The sequence below is a fragment of the Anopheles bellator genome, chromosome 1 (assembly GCF_943735745.2).
Source record: "Anopheles bellator chromosome 1, idAnoBellAS_SP24_06.2, whole genome shotgun sequence".
Taxonomy (NCBI): Eukaryota; Metazoa; Arthropoda; class Insecta; order Diptera; family Culicidae; genus Anopheles; species Anopheles bellator.
Window position 1 is genome coordinate 44,823,334 of NC_071285.1, and position 26,618 is coordinate 44,849,951.

Sequence of the window (26,618 nt, forward strand, 5' to 3'; positions counted from 1 at the left end):
AACCCTCGACGGAGGGTGTCGCATTGCAAAAAAGAGTCACGCACCGTTACCGATCCTACTACAACGACCGTTGAAGGTGACACTAACGGAACGGCAACTACTACGTACTGCGTAGTGTGCTAACCTAAATGGCCGCAAGCAAAATTGGAAGTTAAAGTAAGTTAGAATGGGTAAAAAATGACATTCTCCCATTCCGTTGTTCGATTCTTTCGACCCACCCGGGAGGGGATCCCTGTTGAGAATCCCTGAGACCACCGAGAGGCCCCCATCTAAGAACCTCCCGAAGGCAGATGGGGCGTGCAAGAATAGAAGAAAAATTGGCTGCCAAGACAGCGCAAGATGGCCGGAGGACGCCCGGCAAAGGAAGCGATACATAAAGTAGTATGATTTATGATGCTGCCTGCCCGGACCAAGGGCCCAGCCTAGCGCTTCTTCGGGGCCAACGGTAGAAATGCGCGGAGAAAGAAGATATGTTAACGAATGTCAAATGCGGTGGCTCAATTTTCCATCAACCCCAGCCAGCCAGACCACCGACGTGGTGCGCCTCCTGAGGCCGAGAGCTCGCCCTCGTGAAGCCGGCTTCCTCCCGGGAATTGGTGGCATCCGCAATTTGCAGTAAACACGTGCGCCACCTTGCGGCCCAACACGCGACATACACCCCAGAGCAGCCGGGCAAAGTTTCCCCCCCCGGGGGAGGTTTTCCGCGACTCGGTTTATAGTAATTTGTCATAATTTAGCCCATCACTTCGAGGACCCGTCGAATCTCGACGAGACCTTAGCCGGGTCGCGCCGAGCGGGCTCATCGTGCGCAGGTTTCGTTTGGTTTACTAATTAGTTCCACCGAAATGGGCCGACGGAGGGCCCTCGACGGAGTCTCATCGATGATAAACTCCGTCGTCGTCGTCATTACCGACACCGCCATCCAGCCAGCGATTTGCCTGATGAAGTGCGCAAAACAAGACGTCACATATTTGCTAACCGTATCTCGCTCTCTCTCTCGGTCTCTCTCTCTCTCTGGTCGCAACCACAAATGATCTCCGGGAAACCCTAGAGCTAGCAGTGCTCGAGTGTCCCATCCTGTTTGGGGGGTTTGGGCAGTAGTCGCCCCGGCAGTAATCAACCTGTGGCGCTGACCAGCCTCCGGTGGCCTTGTCGGCCACCGGTAATGAAGATGGCCGAAGGTATTGACTTTCTCGTTTTCTAATAACAACAACAGCACGGCGAAGACGGCGGCAGCGGTCACCGTCGTCCGGTACTTTTCGTCTGCCTCAATCCTAGTGCCTGCCGTGGAAGGCGGCTGCCCGGTCAAGCGTTAACTGACCGCCGGTGACCGTCAAGCGTCAAGCTAATGGGCTTCGCCGGGGTCCGAAATTGGTTCAAGTGTTTGCGTTACGGGCGAAATCGGTTGGGGCCCGCTGGCCGCCCCGGGGCTGTAATTATCGAAGCCCGAGGCTGAGGCCACGCGCATCGCTTGAAGCAGAATCCAGCATCCAAGGACGCGTGGTTAGGCCTGTGCACTTGGTACTGGGTGGCTACTGGCTTTCGAGGTGAAAATTGGGGGGTGAAATGAAATTTCGCCATTAGAAACACACAGTAGAACTTGGGCCAACAGAATTGGATCGAGGACAGAGAAACACATTTTGTGTGCCGAATGATTTATGAGCCTCGCCTTTAGTCTCTGGACATCTGGTCCTAGTTACGATTTAGAGAATGTACATGGTGTTCCATCACAATCCAACTATTTAAAAGCTAAATAACTGCGCTATTTGTCAGTCGATTTTAGCAAATGAACAAGATTTATTTGGAGTATAAAATGCCGTTTATTAAAAAATTACTCTCAATACAATATCGATCAAATAATTGCCTACATTAGATACACAGAAAGCGGCCTTTTTAAGCACGCACAGTTTTCACAGTTGAACCATTATTTTCAATATAGAGCGCTACAATTTCAACCTGCTGTTTTACCGTAAATTTTTCTATAATCAGCATAGAGTAAGAATTTGAAATCTGGCTAATTTTCTAAAATCGACTGACAATTAACGGAGTTATTCCATATTTAAATAGTTGGATTGTGATGAAACACCCTTCATAAGAGTGGTCTGTTTAGGATTGAAACTGTTTGAGGAGCGAGATTAATTAAAATTAATTATTGGTCAAACGTCTGATTGAGCGGACTTTCTCGTTTATGAAAGCAGAGAACAGAAATAGAACAAGCATTAATTGAACAAAATTTGGGACGAAAAAATCTGTGTCTGTGAAATGATTCTAGTTAGAGCAGTTACAAACAGGCCAAGAAAATCTGTGCCCGAAGCCATCCTAATCCACCCCGTCGAAGATTAAGCCACTCGAAGTGGTTCACAAATTGCTTACGACCCTCACTAACTGTGGCCCTTCGACCGCTCCGATTAGCCGGTTAACACCAGCACCAAAAGAAGCCCCTCGGCAGCGAGGTGCTAATTCCAGGGATAAATCCCTATTTCCGGACCCATCACGAAACGAATCACTTTAAGGTTTCATTTAGTAAAATATCTAACTCTCGCCCCGTCGTGCTGGCTTAAAAGTCATCCAGTCGGCCCCAACAACTGACAATGATGTCAAGGTGAAGAGCGTGCCGCGTGTCGCCAGAGGGTCCGCTGCGACGGTCCCAGCAGAACGGTAAGACACCGGCAACCAATTTGGCCGCTGGGCCTACTCTGCATAATTGAATTTCTTCAACGTTGTATCGTTCCGTTCGGAACCTCCCCGGGATGATGGACATCACGGGGGCACGCCACGGTCACTGACGGAGCTGGAACTCACCTGGAACGTTCGGATTTCCCCGGCGGCGAGGAGCGATCATTTTCCCGGCCGGAACTTAATTTGCCCGAAAGAGTCCGAGATGAACAATAGACGGCGCCACGGCACGGCTGGTGGCTATCGATCTCCAGGGCTGCGGGCGGCACGTCGATTAGTGAAGGTTGCGCTGTTGACAGGAGGGTTTGTGACAAAAAATGTCCCTCCAAATGGCAAACATGTGTTCGTCGAGGTCGAGAAATGTTCGTGAACGGATCCCGCAGTGTCCGTTGATAAACGGCGGCGATGGCATCTAGCAAACATACCCCCGGGATGGCTCCATTGCCACCGTGTCACCGTGTAGATAATCGATTAGTTCTCGACCGCTCGCCGGACTCGCCGGGTTTCGAGAAACCTGTGTAGGTCGGAACGTGCCTAGCATACGGCGGTCTGTGCCCGGGTTGGCCGAGAAAGCCAAGGCTTCCACAGTGCTCCAGGGGTTCCGTTACTCGATGCAAATGAAATCGTACTTGCGCACACGCATCGCCGACCCCCCGGTGGGGGGGGGACTGCCGGACTGCCAATATCGTGGCCATCGATGTCCGGCTCGGCTCGGGTGGTGAAAGTGTTTCGGTTCACTGGCGGCGACCGACCAGCGATTTCTTTCACCATCCAACGAAGCCCACCAAATGGCACAAATGGAAGAAGCCGTTTGCCGTTTGTTTCGATGCGGCAGCCGGTGTCCTTCGGTGGGATTCTTGGCCCGGGCACATTTAATTAATCGTATCAATAATTAATCTGGATTGTCTTCGACCGTCGATGAGCAACGCTCGACAATATGTCGATAGACTGTAGAAAATCTCGTGATGCTTGACGATAGAAGTTCCCCAAGCGAATTATTTTTTGTAGTTACCCAATGTCACAGTTCCCAGGTCTCCCCGGATCCCAGATCCCAACGACCAAGATCTGGTAAATTCTCCCCTTACGCCATGTTTACCCCAAACTCCTAACGATGTTGCCACCCGGATAATAGATTTTCTGCTCCGTACACCGGGGCCACGGCTCAATAATTCATTTCCCTGCTCAGTTTCCAATAGCCCCAAGATACACTTGTTTGCTCGTCTGCGTTATTGGAAAACTTTCGGACCAATCCCCGGCATTATGCACCCGGTCGGAAGGATACTCTTGAAAGGACAAGAATGGTAGCGGCACTTCAACTCCGGCTGGACCAGGGGGTCTGAGATCGGAATCTGGTCAAGTATGAAGTAAACAGTGTTCCAATAATTCCATCGAACTCAAGAGCTGCAATAAAGCCTTTCCACTGGCTCCGAAGGCCACCAGAGCCCGGGGGATGGAAATTTGTCTTTGTGTTTTCGTTGAACGCAACAAGTACAAAACCGGCATCCGCCGTGATTCGTTGAAGCACCCGAACCCGACGGGGTCAAATTCACTGACGGGCAGGACAAACCAACAGGACACTTATTTTCGGAAGCGACGTTCGGGGCACCAACATTTTTCGGAATCGAGTCCTGTCGATTGATACGGTGTGTGTCTCTCCGATACAGGTGCAGAGGAAAAATCGAATGGTATTTTATGAAATTACCACTCGGTCTGATTAAATTACCGTTTCAGATTCCCGAGAACATCGAGCACGCTCTGTCCATGGTAATTTTCCAACACGTGCCCCGTAATTCCGTGCTGTCCACAATAATGTTTCCAGTGAATGTCACCCTAGTTTTTCCGTCAATTGCGTTAATAGCGAACATAAAAATCCTAGGAAATACATCATCTTTACAGTTCTAGGCCACGCCGAACGGTGCCGAAACAAAAAAACGTCGCATTCGAGCGAAGGTAATGCAAAAACTAACATCTGAAAAGCACCCTAGTTCCTTGAGGCGGTACACGTTTTACGAGCTTCCGCCGACCATATATTTCTGCGCAAAGGTTCGCGATGGCCGAGATCGGTCGCGTCGCACAACTTTCGCCACTACGATTTCGAGGCCTATCGCAATTTGCCACTCGGCAATGGCATTTTGATTGGCAATTAACCTGGCCCGCGACCGAAACCGTTTAATGGTCCGGTCCGATCGATCCGATCCGATCCGGCGCGGGTTCGGATTCTGGGCGATAGAACATCGCGCACGGCGACAGAACATCGACCGAATTTGCATATTCAAATATTTTGTACATTATAACACCCTTCGAGTCCGGGCCATTCGTCAGCCGAGGTCCCGCGGTAGAACTCAGCCCGACCTCCAGCTCACCGGGAGCTCGGACAGCATTCCAGGAAAGCCACACGTTACAAATCATGCAACCGGCGTCGTGGGGAGTGACGGGCCCAAGGAGTCGGTGGTCACCGACTCCGATAGGCATCTAAAGCCGCGTGTCGCCCGGCTCTATCCCGGACGGAGATCCCGGACGATTGAAATTGAAATTAGCGATTCACCCAACGAAGGCCCAGGCCTCACCGGCGGAAAGTGTTTGTGGCCGCGACGTGAAAGCGACGACAGAACGATTTATGCTCAGGAGCAGCGGCACAGCAACCGTAATCGGGCCCGTTGTAAACCGAACCGAACGGCACCCTCTCGATGGGCGGCCGGCTGCTGGAACCAACCCAGGGCAGGGTGACCCGACCGACCGGTTAGCACTCCAAATTAGCAGTAAATCATTTCGCTCGGCCTCGGCGACTAACGGGACGCCGGTTAGGCAGGCGAAAATGGCAGGAAACCGAAAAATCGCCCGCCCCGTGCTCTAATGAATCTGATTTATGCTGAGCGGGGAGTCCCCAGCAAACCCAGTGATCGACGGCTACGACGTGGAGGATTCGGAGGGGCGAAAGTCCCAAAAACAGCGGCTGTTCCACCTGGTAAAACAGGGAGCTGTTGGGTCCAGGTCCTACGTGGCCCTTAGAGTACGCCGACGCTTCCAACGCTAGTCGAAGCGATCCGGGGCGAAACCTTGAATTCACGCTCTCGGCCTCATCGCACCGCAGCGCTAATGAATCTCTTCCTCCTTTCGAAAAAAAAAAACCCGCCCTGGCACGACACGCTCCGGCGAAATCAGAGGCGGACTAACCCAGAAAAACTGAGAAACAAAACAAATAGTAATGAATTTCCGCCGACGCCGTTGTCCACCGAGCCACGGCGACCGAAATATGACTAATATCCGCCCGAATAAGTCTGGTCTGGTGCCCCGGGTCGTGGAAGCTTTTGGTCCGGAACTCGCCGAGACTCCGGTGGGCCAGCAGATCACGCGGTGGGCCGCGTAGTGACCACACCGCCGTAAGTCGCTCTCTCTCTCTCTCTTCCGCTGACTTTCTGTCTCGGTCCCTGTAGTGTGAGATAAGGCCCCAATCGAAAGCGTACCTGCCGAATTGGGCCAATTGGGCCGATGTGGTGAATTTTAAATTTCCTCCCCATGTACTGACGGAAGGGAAACGGGACCGGACGTGGCCGTGGCAGCACGTGACCACACCGAGGCCCTCTAAGCGTCGCGACGTCACGAAAAAATTCGATGCACTTTTAGCAGCGCCCTCTACCGGTCCGAAAGCCCCAATTCCCGACTCACCAACTCCAGGTTTGATACCACGTGGATAGGGAGAAATAATGATGGCACGTCAATGGGTCCAATTACACGGCACTATATGTGTCGTCCATGTACCGGCTGTGGGCTGGTGGGAATTAATTCCAATTTGGCGAACCAACAAAATGGCGTGTGGCCATCGCTTTAACGAGATGATTATCTTACGGTTACGGGCTCATTTTAAAATGTATGCATGCATGCTGACAGTTCTCCGCTACGTGCGCCGTAATTGCCTCCGGAATATCTACATCCCGGGCGGTCAGTGCTCCGTGGAGATCCGATCACCGTGAGGACGACGTAATTATGTCAACCCCCGCGCCCGTCTCAATCAGAGACCGTGGCCGGCCAGGTTGATAAAGTGATCCTAAACGCATGTACATGGCCTGAAGTAGGCCTCCACCGAACCGGGCTAGGGTTATCTCAATTTATGCACATGTACGTCCGGAATGTGGACACACACGTGCGCTTCCGTCGGCGGATGCTCTCGGACTCTCGGACTTTTATTAGGTCACCCTACGGTTTCGGTACCGACCGACCGGCCCCGAACCCATCGCCGGGACCGTGGATCTGGCTGACCGAACCTTTTTTGCATACGGAGCCCTCCGGATTTGAAGCCGGCCGGATAGGAAGATTCGCACGCGGACCGAGGCCGAGGATCGACGCCACGTCGAATCGATGGCGAATCTCCGTTATCGAACCTACTTCCGTGGCCCGTCGTCGTCGATTTATCGCTCGGCCCCCGAGGAACTCCCATCCGAAGGCGGGATGTGGCACACACCGCTGTGGCACCGATCGGCAAACACCTCTGACATACATTTCGTTTGCCCCAACTCCCAGCTCCTTTGGGTCCTGGGGTCCCGCACCGCCAGAATCACGGGCTTCTCGCGTGTCCCAGATATGCCGCCAGTTCCTTTCGCTCGTCCCACTACGAGGCGACCATCACGACCGGGCCGCGATGCGCTTGGGTACGCATTTATTAATGATTGCATCTGACGGGTCCGCGTACTCCGGGCGTCTTCCTTCGCGCCGGAATCCGGTGTGAAGCGCACGGCCAATGCGCACGACTCCAGGTCCAGGGGGACCTTTATCTTGCGCGCTCCCATATTTACTCATCCTCGGCCCGCGTATGTGTCCGGCGTTTCGCGAACCGATTGAGCGAAAGGGAAAAGTGCAAGTGCATCTCGGCGATGGCCACGGCGTTTACCGCCAATTCGTCATGGGCGATGGGCGTCGTGACAGAGGCTGGGCCTTCCTGGCCGGCCCCATCATCACGATCACGGAGCGGTCCGAAGCGATTGGCGATTAATTTTATGTTGCCCCACGCGCGCGGCTCACGATCATGATCGTGAGGGTCCCATCGCGCCCGATAATGAACTCGTCTCAGCTGTCAGCTCTCGTCAAACAGCGTCCGTCATACACTCGGAACAATATTGTTGTTAATCCGGGTTGCCTTCTCCTGGATCTTCATTAGCCGACGGGGCGACAGGTTCAACCTCCGGGCCGTCTGATTGGCATTTCGGTTTCGGTTCCAGAATGAGGCCGGAGCGCTCGAAAGGGTATTTTAAATGGGCATCAGAGCCCAGTGAGGTGCATAAATTAAATTAATCTTCCCCCCCCCCCAAAAAGGTGGCCACATCGCGTTCGCTCATTTGAATATTTGGATATGGCCATGGATTCATTCAACAGTTTCCTTGAGGGGTTTTCTATCAGCCAATCGTAGCGAGATGATCCGAGGCCCACGAATGTCAGTCAGTTCGTTCGCTTTTTCATTTCCTTTTTTAATATTCAATCAACCCGTCAACCTGGACGCGTCATCGGGCCGGGCCACGGAGAAAGTATTTTTCAAACCTTCCGAGTCGATTCCAAGGAGACCGGATTGTGTATGTTGCCGATTCGCCGTATGTTTTCGGTGCCCCGCATAATTGCAACCTGCCTGCGCCGTTGGGGTTGGGTCTTGCGAAACTAGGACATTCCTAAGGCGAGGCGCAGCCACACGGATTAACGCTTAATTGGGCTGGGTGTTAAGCTCGAAGCCGAAGCGATAAGCGGTGGATTCGTTAATGCGCACAGCATTAAGAGACACCCCCCGGTCGAAGCGCTCGCTTTATGATCCTGGCCATCGTATTTCGCTACGGGTTTCTGGTGAGTCGAAGACCAGCACCACAATCCTCCCAATCAGCCCCATCAGCGATTGGGGGAAATTTGTTGATAGTTACGATGGCACCAAGCGGCTCTCCCAACGGACTAATGACCAATTAACATATCGAATGGTGGATAATTAAACGGGGAAGTGTTTTAAACCGTTTCGCGTGTGATCAGCGAGCTTTCGAGCGACCACTTGGGAACCGGGATCCGATGGAAATCGATGGCCATCACTCAGTTTGAGCGGTCGATCGATCGACCAGAAACCAGAACATCCACTCAAAGAATGGCTAGCTTTCGCGTAAGAATTACCCCCAAATTGGCCGCCACCAAAACTGGATCGACTTACCGACCACCGCGGCCTGGGAAGGTCTTCGCCGATTCCTAGTCAATAATTAGTGGAGTTTCGTGGAAACGCTTTCTTTGCTACGGCCACGGCTCAGCACGATATCAATTAGGAGCACAACCCTTCCCGAGGGCTCCCCGGTGAAGGCTAGTTTACGAGCGCCAGTTCGACTGCGGGTTGCAAATTATGGTGCACGATCCGGATGCCACACGCGCCGGGGAATTCGAACTGGAGTTGTGCCGAAAACAAAAACCGATCCGGCGACCGAGCATCATCATGAAAAATGATCCCAAACCTTGCTCCGTTCGCATAATTATGCTAATTCCCACCACCAGCGCGTGTGGGGTCCTAGAGGAAATCAATGGACGACCCGGGGACGGCCGATCGAATTCAATCGGTTGTTCGATTTTGCATAAAATCGGATCCCCATCAGATCTGGATCGGAATGAGCTGCTGCGAGCCAGATTTTCTGCCACTCCGCCATCCCGATCGGTGTCCTTCCTGTCCGAGCCGGAAAACTAATTTCGTCCCACCCGGTACGGCATGGAAAAGAAAAAACTCGAGTTCGGTTCGGGCGACGCTGTGACTTCTCACGTGGAGTGACTGGATTTTGATTACAATGCGTACCCATCCGGATACCCGGGCGAGTTACACGAGGTGGTATCGATGTCGGTTGCGAGGGCCGGGCGATACATTGTCGTCCTGGTCGGGAGCAATCTTAGTAAATGACGTGTATCCCGCTGCTAACGGAAGACCACCAGAGTCGACGCAGCAGGACTTCGGCGGGTTGGGTGGCTGACACACAAGACCGACCCGCTCGAGCAGAAGAAGAGGCACGGTGTCCCGGCCGTTCCCGGGGAGGCATACCGGAAAGAAAAACATGGAAAAACAATCAAATTCCATACGCTTCCTCCCATGGCCCGGATTGTGTCTGCCTCTGCGGGACGACCGGGACGGGCATCCCGGTTCCGAGGAGGATGTACGAGGGTGTACCGGCCCGTCATTTACACTTGTAGCTACAACATTCCCGGAGCCGGAACGAATGAGCTCGGATGATGGAATCATTCCCCGAGACCCCAGGTGCTGGCGTCTACGCTCCCGCTCCGGCCTAAACAAACAGTCCAACCCTTTTGCCGGTGGCTCGAAGGGACAGTGGAGGCAGGGGCAGTACATGGGCAATAGCATAACCTTCATAGCCCATCAGCCATCATCTGGGAAAGGCGGTCAGGAGCCGCTCCAACTCCGACGGCTGGCTGGAGATTGAATTACACACTTGTCGCCGGTGTGTGGATAATGTGCCGGTTACTGTGTCATCCTCGTCCTCGCCCGTGGTCTCACCGTTATACGTGTGTCTGTGTGCGGTACCGGTCCTGGCTCTCGAGTTTTGTGATTATTTTCGGTCCCAGCCGGCGTTCCACACGACCTAACCTAGTGCCACGGTTCGCTCGGTTCCGCGGTTTCCGTTCCGTTTCAGTGGCGCCGCCGACACCGCCCCTAGGCTGGCTGGTTAATAGTGGCCGAGCCAGAGAACCACCTCGCGGAGAACACCATCCGCACCGAGCAAAGCCAAAACCTAATCGGAACGAACCGAATCGATGATTGCTGATGGCGAATGGCCGTGCTGTCTTTCGCCGTGGACTTCCACCCGGCCACCGTGGGGTTGTGACGGGTGATTCCTTCGGCAACAGCTGCCGCGCCCGGACGTCGTCGCACTTTATGAGCGCTCCAGTGCTCTGGCGGTGCAGGCCGCATCAACTTGACACTGACAGGGCGCACTCGGGCAGGGTGGGAAAAGTTTTACGCCCGACATCAACCGACCGACCACAAAGACCTGCTGCTGCTGCTGCTCCAGAGACCGCGAGCCGGTTCTGGTTCAGCATTCTGCAGCGGACGGAATTTGACGCCATATTGACCGAGCGTTGCTCTTTCGGGCTACAGAAGTGGCCACAAAGTATCGTTTACGCTCGTCCGCTCCAGTTCAGGTCGGCGGAGTTCAGTGGAGTTGACGGTGGCGCTGCCACAGAGATCGTGAACTACAGCCAGTTCGCGAATTCGACTTTATTTTCAACTCAGGCCCAAAAATAAACATAGCTTACGGTTAGACAATATCGGGACATATCCGCAAAGAATTTCAAATCCTAAAGGAAAGGGATCCTATTTTGCATTTAACTGCATTGAACTTCAATTTAACAGTTACCGGAATCAGAGTAAAGATTGGTACTAAACATTGATTAAGGAACCAATCGAACTGTGTATCATATAACAAATCAATTCAATTTTACATTGGCGATGACTATTTCTGAGATATTTCGTCGTGGATTTATATTGTCTTAGGTTTCAGTTGTATAATGTTTCAATCATAAGTCAATGCATCCAGGTTGAAATTCTATGTCAGGATTTCGCATAGAAATCGAATTAATCCATGATCTACGGACGAACCGCAATTCCTTTCTCACTTATGGATTATGTGGCTCAATCGAGCTTACTGCCGTTTTACCAAAAAGTTTCAAAAACTCTTTGAAAAACACTGCCAGCTAGTAAAACCCGAATTAAACAGTAAACTGTACCGAAAGCGACGGATCTAGAACCGCCCGATGTGGATGGAGAATTTAACAAAAAAAAATCAACCCCGAAGCAGCCTGGCACTTCATCATGAACTTTACGGTTCAACTTCGAACGATTGTCGCGCGGTCAGTTTAACGATTCCGCACGTTTTACGACGAGCAACAGGCTCGTCCGTGCGGACTCCGAGCGCAGCTTTAAAGCGGGTGGCCCAAAATGGCTATTTTACGACCTACCGCCAAAGTCGTTAAATCTGTGGACTTTCCTCCCCAACGCGCTCGCTTTCTCCGTAACGTAATTATTCTATGTTTTTTCGGCAAAGTCGTCGTTGGCTTAGATACTCACCACAAAACAGTGGCCGAAGGAAGGAATGGACTTCGGAAGGACGGAGCCTTCTAGTTCTCAGCCTAAGTTTTTGGTCAGGTCCCGAACATCGTTCCGTGACCGTGATGTGTGTTGGGCCGGACGGTGACGGTGCGAAAAGTCGGCCACCGGTGTTTGGGTAGGAAAAACAAACCCCCCCTGGCTGGCGGCCGACACGTGACCGATTCACAATGGCGCGGAATGCGCCTGAGAATATGGACGTGAGCAGCGCTGCATCGTCCGACGTCGCCGTCAATGTTTGGGAGGTTTCACTTAGACGGTGCGGTCTTTATGACGCACTTCATTGTGTGTCGCCCCTTTTGTTCACTGTTTTAAAGCCTGTTCCCCTTCCCGAGGGCGGGCTCGCGCCAAAGGAAAGTTTTGTTGCGCGGGGGCGTAAGACGTCGCGGTCGGTCGATTCCTCGTCACTTTTTCGGCGGCTCCGCCATTCGCTTTCGTGCTGCGAGCTGCGGTTTTCGAGGCATGTTTTGTACCGCGGTACCAGATGTCCGGCCCCGCCACGGATCTTGGTCTAGTTTTCATTGACGGTCTCACCCCCTCGGGTCTGCCACCCACCCAGTGGGTGGTGGGGGTGGTTGGGACACACAACCCGGCCAGACCAGATCTTGTCTCGCGCACCAAAAGACATTAAAGACACGCGGCTTTCCCGACCGCGTTCCGGTTTTCTTTATTCCACCGCCGACCCCGAGTGTCCGTTTTTTTTTCGCCGACCTCTTCTTATGTTTTGTGTGGTGTTGTTTTAGTTTGGTGTCTCGAGCACCGTATTGTTCCGTCCGATGCGGGGACCCCGCCCGCACAAGTAGAACCGGAGACGGGAACCGGGGGCACAGCAGATCGAACCAACGATTTCGACGGGCGGGCCGGACCGTCAGAAGTTCGAAACAAAGGTCCCCCACCAACAATGCCACCACCAGGAAAATAGATCACCAAGAGGAACTTTCCCTTCCCGTGAGAGAGAGAGAAAGAGAGAGAGAGCGCGAGGAGAAGACCAAAGAGGTTGGGATTGAATCGAAACAAATGTGGCAGATACACGCGCCAGATCTCCCGGCCGGCCACGGCCCATGTGTGCCCTGCCCTGTGTTGGAAAACTCACCGACCCAGGCAGCCCCTTTGATGGTGAAGTGTGCTGAAAGTGAAGTGAAGTGTTTGTTTTTAACGATTCCGCCTTTTTGTTTCGTTCGCCACCCGAGTTCTACACGCCATCGGGGATCGGGGGGCCCCCGAAAACCACGCGCCGTCAATCTGGAGCACCAGCTTCCGGAACAATAACAATGACAATGGCCGCGTGGAAGAAAACGCGGCACGCAGGAAATCAAAATAAAACATCGAATGTTGACGTTTTCCCACGGCAGGCCATGAACGGGGCCCGGCGTTTTTCGATGTTCGCCCCGTCCGGTGGTATGTTTTGCGGTTTCGGGGGGAAATGGCGTTGCCAGGCCGTGGCCGGGCATAATTAATGCGAATTGAATCGCCGGCGGTTTATCAGCGATCGAAATGGAGATTCGTCGTGACCCAGTTTGTGGTCTTCTTTCTTTACTTACTTTTTATGCCGCTTCAAACAACGGTGTTTGGTTGGAGGAAACCTGTCGAAGGAACTGTCAGTGACTGCTCATGATTACTAGATCGCCGCTCTGGATGATAGTCCAAATGTGATGCATATTTAATTTATCTTCTGATAATCGAACGCAAACTGCCATTAGATTTATTAGATCCCATTCAGATATTGTCGTCCACCGGCGTTTGTCGCAAAATAACAAGGGAACATAAGCTGTTACTCGTTGCTCATTCAAAGCATTGCCACAGTCTCCATAACCACAATCCCGAACGGGTCGAACGTCATGGCTAAACCCATTTGATAAATTAAGCCACACAATTACAGCCACAATCTTCGACAGCACCGCCCTGAGGCCTCCCCCCGGGAACGCCGGTGGTGGTGAGAAGTTAAATTATTGAATTATGAATTTTGATTGAAAACCCCTTGAAACCCCATCGCCCATGCTCGGCTCCGCAAAAACTGCATCCCCAGGCCCTAGTCGCCCGACGTATCTGAAATCGATTGGCGTGAAAACTTCGCCCCTAACGAGAAAGGCTCCGAAGCCGCCGTATCGATCGAAAGCCCTGCCGGATGGCCCACCCCGGAGCAGGGAAGCGATGTTATCCGGGGATGCCGGCAGATGGGGCTTGAAAACATCATTAAGCCGAAGAAAACCGTGGCACCACGCAAACGCATCCTTGCGCGCCATTTTCCGTGCTGGTTGGCCCAGAAAAGCCGAGAAAATGCTCCGCGTGCTCGTTGCTCGTGTCAAGCACGGGCGCACCGTCATTATTGCGGTTTTCCGCTCTCCAAATCCGCAACCCTGAAGGAAATGGCTTTTGCACGACGGCGCAACGGAACAACCTGTTCGATTCCTTGCGATGGTGCGCCCTTTTACGAAATCTCGCGTTCACCGTGAAAAGGGTTAACGGGCGGTCGGACGGGCCTTTCTTCGGGTTCGCCAAAGTAAACCAGACGCCAACCCGACGCCCCACTGGGTCAGAATGTCAAATGGTCTCGGACACGGACCCGGACAGCGTCTAGAAGGAATCTCCACCCGATTCACCGATTTAGCTCACTACCCGGCGCGTATCGCGAAAGGTCATCGTCGGGGTGGGGAACTATTTGCTGGGCCATTTACTGGCGAATCCACCAGCTACGTGTGCCGTGCTACGGAGCCATCGGGCCCCTGAGCGCCTGAGACAGATCTTTTGATATTTATTATCTGTCGAAAATCTTCCGAAGCACTTGCGCTGGCTGGCGGGTAGGGCGTGTAATTGCGGGTCAACTGTCAGGTTAGTGGCAGACTTGGAAAATGGAGTCCCAGAGAGCGTCGTTGGCATTTGAGTGCAGCAATCAAGAGTGCAGGAAGAAATACTGGAACTGGACGGTTGGAATGTTCCTTCAGCGGTTCTACTGCGATGAAGTGGACCGAAATTGACCGAACGACTTTTTGCTACCACTAGTGTGCTCTTGATTCGCAAACATTACACGTCAGTGTTCATATCATCACTCGCAATTAGCACACGGCTACATCTCGATTACCATATCGAAAAGTTCGCCGATGAAAAGTCTATTGATTACGGGTTTTAATACTCGTTTTTCCTTCCACGAAAAGTGTTCGACTGAAGTTCTACACCGATTAAACTTCCCTAAACCGATGCGTGGCGTTGTAGCAATAAAAGCCCGATCCCAACAAACAGCGGCAGGATCGGTTTCCCGAACAGTCATTACTCGGTGCTCCGTGTTCTATGGCAGGGAATTTTTTGCTTAGGCAAGAGTTGCAATTTAATTGAAGCATTTCGGCTGCTCCACCATTTCTTTCTGTGGACGCGTTCGGTTGGCAAAAAGCGTTTCCAGTTCGCGTTACAAACGCCTTTCTGTTTCGGCATCGTCGGCTAGCGCCACCGAAAGAACCACCTGAAAGCCGAGCTCCGTTCTTGAGGTCGGTCGGTCTGTTAGTACTTTTGCCAGGTAAGGTGGCAGGTTTTTCCTAGCAACCTGCCAGCACTTCACAACGCCAGCAAAAAGTGTGCCACCATTTCATTCTCCCAGAACAACCCAGGGGTGGTTAAGTGGAGAAGTTTTAAATACACGGCACACGTTTTCATCATCACCACGACCGTAAGCTGTACGAGCTTTGGCTTTTTTCTTTGCTCTCTCTCTCTCTCTCTCTCTCTCTCTCTCTCTCTCTCTCTCTCTCTCTCTCTCTCTATCCCTTTTTCTCTCTAGTCGCGTAATTAAGGCTTTAAAACTTTTAACTAAACACTCGCCGGAGAACCTAAGAACCGCCTGCCGTGTCTAGCAGGGCCAATTGGCCAACAGCCAATGCACCAGCCGATAAATCATGGCGTACCGGGGTCCGCATCGTGTGCTCATGGACATCACCTGAGCAACGCTACTCGGTCCTGTTCTCCGGCCAAACCATAACCCTAGACGTGGTCAGTGCAGCAGTACACCGGCGCCCAGTCCGTCACGTTACTGGACACTCCGCGGTCGCCCCAGGTTGGCCCATGTTCGGCACGACACTAAACAACGGATGCTGACGCTTATGACGAAGGGACAAATGATTTACGGCGGCGAACTTGTCCGGCAGCGGTGCAGAAGGGACTCCATTATTAAAAGTTTACTGCTCCAGAACATGGTGGAAGTCTTGTTTTTACTTTCTACTACCCGCGCACCTCATAATTCATAGCGTCATGGCGCCACCAGAGGGCGCGTCTGTCGCACATCAGGGCCGGCGGCTCAGAAAAGCGAGAAGCAGAGCAGCGAGATGGAAAATCTCGGCCCGGCTACGACAATTAGCTAATTAACCACCAGCTCCGGGGGGCACAATGTTGACATAAATGTGTTGTCCCTCTGCCATTTTTCTTGCGAACACAACGAAGGATTCCGGTCCGAGGGGCCCCAGTAACCTGGCTGGCTTCCGGAGAAGGTTTTCCGACAGAATGGTCCAAGGTCCATAACGTTTCGGACTGTTTGGCGTTGAAGTAATAGTCGAATGCATTCCGCATAGTGCCATTGCATTGCATTGCTCTGTCTCTGGTGTCCTTTGTGAGTGCATCGTTGAAACTGGGATTAGCAACAAGCCGGCAGCACACCAGGACACGTCCGCAGGAGCCGAAGCCAAGTGCCAAGTGTCTACACAGCAATCGCTTGGTATGCCCGGCACAAGTGCCGCACACAGGACCTGCTAGCAACGAGGACGAATGGACGCCATATATTTTCGGGCGAAACGTACAGTAACATCGTCAATTTTGTTACCACACCAAGGCCAACACCGGCCTTGGCTGTGGCGATGGAAAATGGAAATTCTTTCCCAATCTGACGGAACAATAATTTTGCCTCGTTCCAGGTGCGGTACGTTCCGTCCTCGTCCTCGTAGGTCCTCGTCTCGTCCTCGGAGGAAGCGAACCGGCAAAGAAAAGCAAATTACTAACCCTCCGGACCGGACGGGTAATGGTGTGCGCACGTTAGTTTGTCACGTATTCAACAAGTTTCCGTCGTCAAAGGTCCCCCGTATCCACGTGGCCCCGTTGGCAAGTAATTGCCAGCGAGCACGACGTTAGTGGAACCGGCCCCGGGAACCATTTGTTACCATTTTTACGCGATTTATTCGCGTAATGTTCACGACCGCGTGGGCAAGATGTCGGCCATCACGGACCGCCTCCGTTTTCTTTCCCGGCGAGCAGGTTCTTAGCAGCAGCAGAACACATTCTCGCTTCGGGGCGCCGCTACATGTGGCAGGGATCGGTTGTGAAATATGCTTCACCGGTCGGGTACTGCTCTCGAGTCTCGATCCCGCCGCAACGTACGGAGAGAGAGCGAGGCCCGTATGCGATATAAATGAGTTGTTTTACAGGCCATAATAAACACTTCTTTGTCGTAAAAATGTAATGTGGAGTATGGGATGGGTTCCGATCCTGCAGCCATCCTCCGGACGAGAGTGTAAATCCGTCCGCCAGTATTTCGGGCTCGACCAGGAAGTACCTGGACGTCGAGAGCGCATTGGCCGTAAATGGGGCGTAAATCAGATCAGAACCAGTGGTCCAGTGCACGAGATAGCGTGCGCAGCGTCCAAAATGCAGTCCACCCCACGGTCTGGAGCCGCGGGAGGTCCAGAGCTGGATGAGCCGACTAATGCCTCCAACAAAAACCGCCGGGAAGGAATCAATGGACAGCTCCCGGCGAGTGAACTGACCTTTTAATAGCGCCAGTCACACGAGGCCCCAGGCTCCCCGGGAGCCGGCTCCCATCGGACATGGGCAGCGGCTCCGGGCCGGGAGTTGACCGACTTAACCGGCCGGGTGCGATAGAAAAGTGTATTATCGTGTCAGCGAGCGCTTTGCCGCGAGCACGGACGAGAAAGTGGCCACCCCAGACCCATAGGGAACGGCATCGGATTGTGCTGCGGCGCCATAACTGCACCAGTCCCGGGACCAGCGACCGAACAGGACCTCGCTAGCGAGTCGGAGCTCCACACGGTCCCGTGTCGTACTGAGATAAAGTGAATAAATTTAACAATTTACTGACTTTCAACCCCCAATCCCCGGACCCCAAGTGCACATGGCCTCCGCTAATGGCAACCATCCACGGCACATATCTATTCGCTGGGTGCGAAGCTGTATAAATGGGACACGGGACACTCAGGTGAGCTCCCTGACACGATACCGGTCCGAAAGTCCGCCGTATTTGCGGGTCACCGTGCGGGGTCAAACCAGCGTGGTGTCCGTTCGCTCGAGGGACGACAAATTTTCCACCCCATTCATTTTATGAACCCAGCGACATGATAAATTCTGCCCTTGCTCCCGCTGAACCCTGGGCTCTCACCCCGGGATCCTGCAAGTCCACAATCCGAGGCGCGCCTCAGGTTTGCTCAAAAGACCGTTCCGATAATTGATGGACGTTTCCCACGATCAAAATGTCGTTTTGGTTTATTGAGTGGGTAAATGAATTACGTATGCCGGTCAGTGTGGCTTATGGCCTCGGTCGGAGGACGATCTGAGGCTCCGGTGTGACGTACGTCAAAACGGAAGATCGGCATCGCATTCGCAAGTCCCGTTGCTCCGGTTCGGTGCGGAATCATTCATTCGGATGGGCACGTTCCGTTCGATTGGCTTCTGATTATTTTGTTTACACCGATGGACCATTGTCGTCTTTCGGACTGCGGCCTCGGAACCTTTGCTTTTTCGCGTTCGCGTGCACATTATAAAGCCATCATCGGATGATAATTACCCGTCAGTTTTCACAGACGTCATGAAATTCCAACCAGTGAGTCTTGAAAGTGAGTCTTTTTTCTGAGTCTTCACGCATCGCCAGGTTCTCCATAAAATGGCCACAGCGCGAGCGCGAGTAAGACGTCAGTGGCGTCCGACAAATGTCACGAGCGATCTGGGTACGCAAATATTTATGTACCGACGAGCCGGCAACTGGCCATTGGCCGCTGGGTGCGGCCGGACCGTGGGACCTGTTTGCTGGATTTATTGCCCCACTCTCATCGGTGGGGCTGTAAAATTCTGCCAACGATACTTCTCCGGGCTGGTCTTGGTCTGGGTCCGTCCGGCTCCGTCATAAAGTCCGGTGACGACCCAGCCAGAGTACCTTGGATCTTTTCGCCCCAAGATCGACCGACCGACCGAGGCCTGTCCATTTCTTTTTACGGCCATAATTAAGCGATCCATATCCCGGGCCGCATGAATTCGCATAGAAATGTCTTTGATGTGTTTGATTTGCCTCCCCTTGTTAGCCATTCGGCCACACGGACTCCGTGGGCTCAGCCTCGGTCGTCTCCTTTGATGAGGCCCCACTCATCGTCAGCTCGCCGTAGAATGCATAGTGAATGGCTATGAAGACATTAAAATCCCCGGGCGGCGGTGGTCCCCAGGCCGCGTTTGAACTAGAACCGGACCCGAGGACCCGGGAGGCCGGAAGATGGCGGCGACATGTTGTTGCTGGCCGTTTTGTTCTTATTTTTTTTTATGTTCACCGCGTGCACCGTGCGTACAATGTCGTACAGGTCCTACCCTTTATTGGGAGGATGGCCTTTGATGGCCAGCAACCCGTTTGATGTTTCGAACCCGAGCTGGAGCTGCAGCAACCATGGCCGCGCGTCACGTTCGACGGCAGCCGAACTGTCGGACGGAACAACGGGAACGGGGAACGAGGGAACATCAATTATCTGTCATTTTACAAGATCTCACCCAACCGGTGCGCGCGCGCGCGCGCGGTGCGATCCCCAGGAAAGGAAGCGGCACTTGACATTCCTTGTGGGCATGTTCTCTTATCGATCCGGACGGCGGTGGACGGGTCTCTTTGTCGGGTCGGTCGTCTTCTCCGTTCGCCCAGACCTCTCGAGGTCTCGTTATAATCGGTCCCCCAGGACAGCTCCAGTCCCTGCGAATGCTAGGAAACGGCTCTACTTCGAAGGCCCCGGCGCAGGGGCCCAGCAAACCGATTAAACCGACTGTTGTCGTTGCGCCCGGCAACCACGTCGGTTTCGAAGTCCGCCAAAGGCGTTTGCAGGATACACCACTGCTTAGAGCAATCCTTTTTCGAAGTAATTGTTTCTATCCCGGCCCGCTCCCGGGTGGGAATCTATTAAAGGTTCCAGCCAGGGTTCACGCTCGGTAGCCCCTAGCTTAATCGGCATCGGGTCCTTGGCTCGCGCTCTGTAGTTTGGCCGCCGTGCTGTTGCGCAAAAGGATTGCGACCGATGCGCTGCGAAGATAAAAGACATCTCGCACATTGTAGCGGCCATTGGGAGCGGCAATTTGGTGCCTGGAGGGCACAAAAACTTATAATTAATGGAAAATGAAGCTAAACGAGTTGATAATGGACGACGCCGCCGGCTCGATGGCCAGTGGGACCTTGACCATCACTTCGAAGGGAGGCGAGATTTTACTGGGTTGTTCAATAAGTTCGTAGTCTCCACGAGCAGGGCGCTGCTACGAGGCTTATTTTTTATGTTAAGAACGTATATGAAGTTTCATTTTAATCGGTTACCTAATTCATTTTTACAATCCATTTAGTATTTTTACAATGGAAAAAATCAAGTATCTGTCAGTGATTGAATTTTTATTTTTGGAAGGTTTAAAAAAAATTAAATATGAACGAATGTTGAAAGTGTATAAGGACTCGTCACCTTCAATTGGCACAGTAAAAGGGGGTTTCTGTGTTTAAACGTGTTCGTAGTAGCCTTCAAGACGATCCATGTCAAAAACGTCAACAAACAGACACAACAGCTGAAATCGTAGAATAAACACAGGATGCCGTATTGGTAAATTGTCGAATCACTTCAAGAGATTTATTATAAGGCCTAGCCATCTCATTGAACAGTATAATCAATATTTACACTATGATAAGCTGTGTGTAAAATGGGTGCATTATTTGCTAAAAATGGTACGAAAACGCATTCGAATGCAAGTTTCTCGGCAACATTTTAAGCTTTTTCGAAAGGATAAAGTGGACTTTTTACATCGAATCATCACTGATGGATGGATGAGACTTGGGTCCATCACCATCACTGTTGGAATATATTATCACCATCACTGTTGCAATATTTTACACCGATTGAAAGTGAAAGTTTCCACCATATTCACGAGATTTGGCCCTTAGTAACTTCCCTCCGTTTTCAAACCCAAAAAAATCATGCGTGTAAAACGTTTCATATCAAATGATAAGGTCATCACAGCTGCAGAAGCGTATTTTGAAGTTCTTCCAGACTTCAGGGATAGAATTTATAAATTGGAATCTCGTTGGAAAAAGTGTATGGATGTTCGGGGAGACCATACTGAATAATCAAGTGTATTTCAAACCGTTTTAAAATGTATTTTTCATATCGAGGTTACGAACTTATTGAACAGCCTAGTACCATTCGTCGCAAAGGCTGGGAGTAATGGGAAAAATAAATAAATAAGCCAGCTCTCGGCCCTGGTATCTGGTGGTGCTGACCTTCAACCAGCATCCGATTTTCGATGCTTTCTTGTGAAATCCCAGACACACACAGTGCGGCCGGAGTGTGTGTCCTTCGGATCAGAACAGCTTGTTAGCTACGCCACGCGAAAATGAGGAAGTGCTCTCGGACCCTGTGGTCCGGTTGGCCCATTAATCCACGATCAACACATGAATTAATCAGTAGCGCACCGCGACAAGCCAGCTTCGTCACCTCTGGGGGGCTCGGATCGGATATGTTGGTGTGGTTTTAATAGAGTGTCGCCAGCTTCCTCCTTTTCAAACGTTACTTCGCATAAATCGTGGCCACAACGGGCAGCGATTTGCACCGTGATTAATTAACGGCCGCGCCGGAATGGCGGAAGAAGTCGTTTTGTTCGAATGGGTGTTGTTTTTTCTTGCTTTTCTGAGCTCGTTAGTCTCGCTGGCCTTTCGACAGGTCGCCCGTCAATCGTCAGTAGGCGGTGAGCGTTTCGACGGTGCTGACAGTGTGAATTGAAGTTTACGATAGATGGACTTCAATTCCTCCGTGCCAAGGAGACGCTAACGCTACGTTAAGATGTAGAACAAAGTTGGGTTTAAGTCGCGTAACGTAGCCTGTGAAAAGAGCTCCAAAAACCGGTGTGTTCGTTCGGCAACTCGAAAATGGTATCCAATTTCACCATCGAATGGTAAGCCTCCAAACAACTGTTCCAATCGTATGCAGACTCCCCGATACCTGTGACGTCCGTGGCGGTCCGACATTTCGTAAGAAAATGGAGCCCCACCTCATCTGTCGATGGCGGGTGCCACATCGACATCGAACAACTCAATAACGCCGCCGTCACGACAGCCATGTCGACCCGGGACCCGAAGGACCCGAGCGGACCGTGCCGGGGCCGGGCTTACGCTTGCGCAAGTGGCGCGCTCATTTCCCACGAAAATTTTTACAACAAATCTTCGATTCGGCCAAGTGCAGCTCCATGGTAGCGCAGGGTGCACTTTATTGATTACCTCTCAGACCTCGACGCAAACCCTCCGTATCTCGCCGGTTGATCTCTCGCACGGAATTTCCAACTCGCCCCCCACCACCTCGGGAAAAGCATCTTCAATCGCCGCCGGAACCGGTTTTCCGCAACTTCAGCCGCGTTCTGAATGAAATATGTTGTGCAAGAGATAAAGGGAGAGGTAACGCACCGGTTGCATGTTGCAAAGCCAACATAAAAAAACGGGCACAACACTTCACACTTCTGGCCGTTGTCGGGTCGAATGGCGTCGCCAGTACGGGAAAGGCGTGTCCGCTAGACAAACAGGGCGCGCCGTAAGACCTCCGGATGATATCCGCCGCTCGGCAGACACACGGTCACGACACACGGCGCTGATGACGACGCCGGGTGCCTTGGCTCCGTGCCATCCTCGGCCCGGATCGTTCGGGTTCAAAACCAATTACTCTTTGACTGTGTCATATATTTCAACATTCAGCCACCGCCGTAGCGAACCGATCCGGGGCCGACCTGGATCGGGAGTGGACCCGCGTTCCGCGGACCCGTGTGAATGAACGGCCCGAATGGCCTGCGTTGCAACCTGTTGGTCCGCCGACGCGAACGAATGCCGGTCGTGACGGTCGCGGCCGCCATCGCAGTCAGGCCACCGGACCCGGTTCAGCCGTTCAACAGGTTCGATTAACGGACACACGAAGGTGTGCCACTCTATTAGCCGCCCGATATAGCCTTATTTATGTGGAGCTCTTGGTCGTGCTCTTCCTCTGCCGCCGTTGCTGGAGCCCTGTGCCCTGGAGCCTGGCCAGGTTCACGCCTTCCGCCCGCTGTCGAACCGTTCGACAGCCCGCCAATCTGGTGAGGCGAGAGAGGGGGAGGGGGGGGGGGGGGGGTGGTCTGCCAACAACGCCCAGTCTGAGCATTCGTCCGCCCACGGGGTCGTTGGTTCCCGCGTCGGTTGGTTGAAGGTTTCGTGGTTGGCGCTTTATAATCGTAGTTTTTCCTGCACTGTTTATCTTAAAGGCCTCCGATTTAAAACGATTGCCCGCCGGAGGGGCCAGAGACCTCCACACAGAGGCCACCCCGAGTAAGGAGCAGCCGTGTGGCAACTCTGCAGTGAAGGCGAATCAAACGTCTTTAATCAAACAACGCTGAGGGCGAGTCCCAGCCCCAAACCCAGTGCAGTCCATGTGTGCCACATTCAATGGAGGGGTTTTCCACGGCGTGATTTCGGATCAAAACGCCATTTCCAATCGACCTGGAACCAAGAAGTGGGTTTAAACTTTCAGATAATGAAGCATAAAATTGTGATCAGCGATTGATCGGTCGGTCTCCATCTTGAAAAATTTCATTTGCTGATATGGTTTTGCGTTGTGTGGGAAACGTCGTCATGCAGCAGAACACTATCTGCCGTTGTCCAAATATTTACGAATCTTTCCGAACGATTTACTAACAAAATATCCAAAGTAAATGGATCGGAGACGAGAACCAATAATCGTACCGAGGAAACCCCTTTAATAACGACGGCCATACGAATGAGGATCTGAGCTTCATCGACTGGAATGGACCCGTTCCGAATGCCCTTTCGGAACGATTTTTTCTCCCAGACATGTGTCCGCGTGGTCATCTTCGGTGGTCAAAAGGGTTCCCGTCGGCCGTGTACCACATGCGAATCCGTAAATCGATTCCGATTCCGTTTATTTGCGCTCGATGTCCTCGATGTCCCCAGAAACCACAAACAAGCGGCGGCGTTGCGAAAATCGGCTTCGATGAAAATGGGTTACTCTAATATTGTTTCTGTCCCATTTTCAACCAGAAAAATTCGGCGCACTGGTGCTTCAGTGGAACGGGCTCGACGAGGCATCGTAACGACAATTAACAGCTCCGTAAGCAAATGTCTTGCCTAAACCTCCGCCAATGGTGACGAAGTTTCTCATGTAACTTCGGTTTGTTCACACTTCGCCGGGCGCACGACGACGAAAAGGATCATCAATTTTCGCGGAAATATATGACGAAAGTTCCGTACGCCAAGCGTGTGCGATTAAAAGTAGAGGCGCCTCGAGGCGCAACATCGGAAGATATTAATTATGCTCGATATCTCACCGGTTAACAGATGGTTTGCCCGGCAAAACCCCGTAATGCATATTAATTTACTAAAAGCCTTTGCGCCCCGCACCGGAGGAGATTCGCAGTTAATTTGCTTAAAACGTTTAAAGAAACGATTTAAAATTCATTTTGATTAAAAATGCTACTCTCCGCAACGGTTGTGTGAATTAAGTCGTTATATTTCTATCATCTATCCCACAACAAACAGTGGCCCGGCGTTTGATTATGTATGACTGCATTAATGGCCACCATCACTATTCAGCAGTTTCGAGCTTCGAGATATTTGCTTAAAAAGTGGCACAGAACGCACTAATCGGACTGCCGTTTGTGTGGCCCGACTTCCAACCCGTCATTTCTACTATTCCACCGCCAGCGTTGCGTGTTCAGTTTTGTGGCGCAATTTCGAACCGTTTTCGTTTTTCACACGATCCTCGCAGTGCCTTGCAGAATGGATGCCGGAGATACATAACGAGAACCGGGTGAATCATAACGCCGCGGCCCAAAACCATAATGCTAATTACGGCGGATGATGTAAATCGACCGATCCGAGGATCGGATACTTTTGCGCCCGCGGCCCACGAACTGCCCATTTCCTTTCCCGGCCCGACGGACCGACGACGGACGTTTTGGCGCCTTTTGCAACATTATTATGCGCTCGGGATCCAAATTGGGCCCGATCGGTGGTGCCCAATTTTCGGTCTGAAAATGTTGGGCAAATCGACTCGACCGGTTCATTACAGCCTCTTCGCCGTGTGGCCTCGAGTGGCCAATTTTCTTCATTTCTCACCTCACAGGCACCGCCGTCCAATTATACTGCCTCGATTCTTTACCGATGTTTGGCTTAACTATCATTTTGAATTTTCACTTTCAGCTCGCAGTTAAATCGGAAACATCGCCGGGCTTTCGAGTTCCTGCCTCCTGCCACGCTGCGATCCGCTGCTGACCCGGCACTGCTTTGGACGGACGACGACGGACGACGCCTAGCGGCAACGGTGGCAACCCCCCGGGCTAGGATCGTCTTCGATGACGAAAGCGAAACCGACGGTGCCATCGATGCCCCGTGGCAACGCCACCGACCACGCATTATGGTCGGCACGCTGACCATAATGAAGACCATCGGGCCGAACTTGGAGATCGTGTAGCGCACAGGACCCGAACGCTGTAGTGTGCCGTCTCGTGCTGCGATCCGTGGCAAACCGTGACCGTTTAGAGGGCCCCGTACTTCAATTGTGCTCGGCGGGAGATTTAGGAACCGTCACTGTTTTTGCCCATCATTCTGGTTGTTTTAATCGCTAATCGACAACTCGGCCCAGGAGGTGCGCGGAGAACGAATTATTTGGAAAAAACGGCAATTTAATAGTGTACCACTGAAGAAGAACACAAAAACGGTTAAACATTTTCTGATTACTCCCAGCATAAGCATCCGAGACGGGGTTCGTGTCCGTCGAGAATAGGACAGCAAAGAAACAACACGGAGTAACGAAACCCGCCGATGGTGAAGTGAAGTGTATGAAACGAGCATGGAAAAAACAATCTGGCATCGGTGATTCGATTATTGGGTCAAATTTGAGCGGCCAGCACGCGCAGCGAGCGGTTACTTTAGAGCTTCTTCGGCGCGTCCCATTAGGAGCCCATTGCGGGCCCGGATCTTCGAGAGGCTTGCGTGTTGTGTTGTGTTAATTTTATTTTCCCGCACTCGCCGGACGGACACCTTCGCATCGACGAGGCCATCAGGAATTCGATTCCCACGATAGGAGGCACGGTCCAGCTCGAAGATGTTGAAAAACATTCACGAACGTACGGTGAAGAAGTAAGTACCGGGTGGGGTTTGGGAAGATCACCTATGAGATGCTCACAGGTTCGTTGGTCGCAGGGTAAAGGGTAACCACTATGTGGCAACGCACGGCCGGGACACGGTGGACCTACCGTATGCCCAGGCCAACCGGGGATACTCGACCGACGGTGAGGACAGCCAGCGGGCACCGTCGGAGCGGACACTGTCCGAGTACACGATAGCGAACGAGCGGGGCACCCCACCGACTGCTCCGGCCCGGAAATCACGCTCGGAGCACAAATACCAGAACAACGGCGGCCCACGGCCGCTTTCTAGTCCACCGACGCGCGCCCCGCCGAGGGCTCCGTCCGCGCTCAGCTACGATCATGGGGGCGAAACCGGTAGCGACATCTACGTCACGTCCGCGGCCTACAAGGCACCGTCGGAGATAAGGTAAGGCCGGGCAAAGGTTCCAGGTCAGGCCGA

General features: G+C 52.5%; 1 protein-coding gene across 3 annotated transcripts in view; it reads left to right on the forward strand.

Annotated features, from left to right (window-relative positions):
- The window catches only part of LOC131205929 (uncharacterized), a 74,211-nt gene that overhangs the window by 45,973 nt on the left and 1,620 nt on the right, over positions 1–26,618 (forward strand). For all 3 annotated transcript variants that reach the window (XM_058198243.1, XM_058198244.1, XM_058198242.1), the window contains exons 5-6: positions 25,230–26,168; positions 26,232–26,585. In XM_058198243.1, the coding sequence (XP_058054226.1) occupies positions 26,134–26,168; positions 26,232–26,585 (389 nt within the window). In that variant the 5' untranslated portion in view covers positions 25,230–26,133. The remainder of the gene's footprint in view (positions 1–25,229; positions 26,169–26,231; positions 26,586–26,618) is intronic.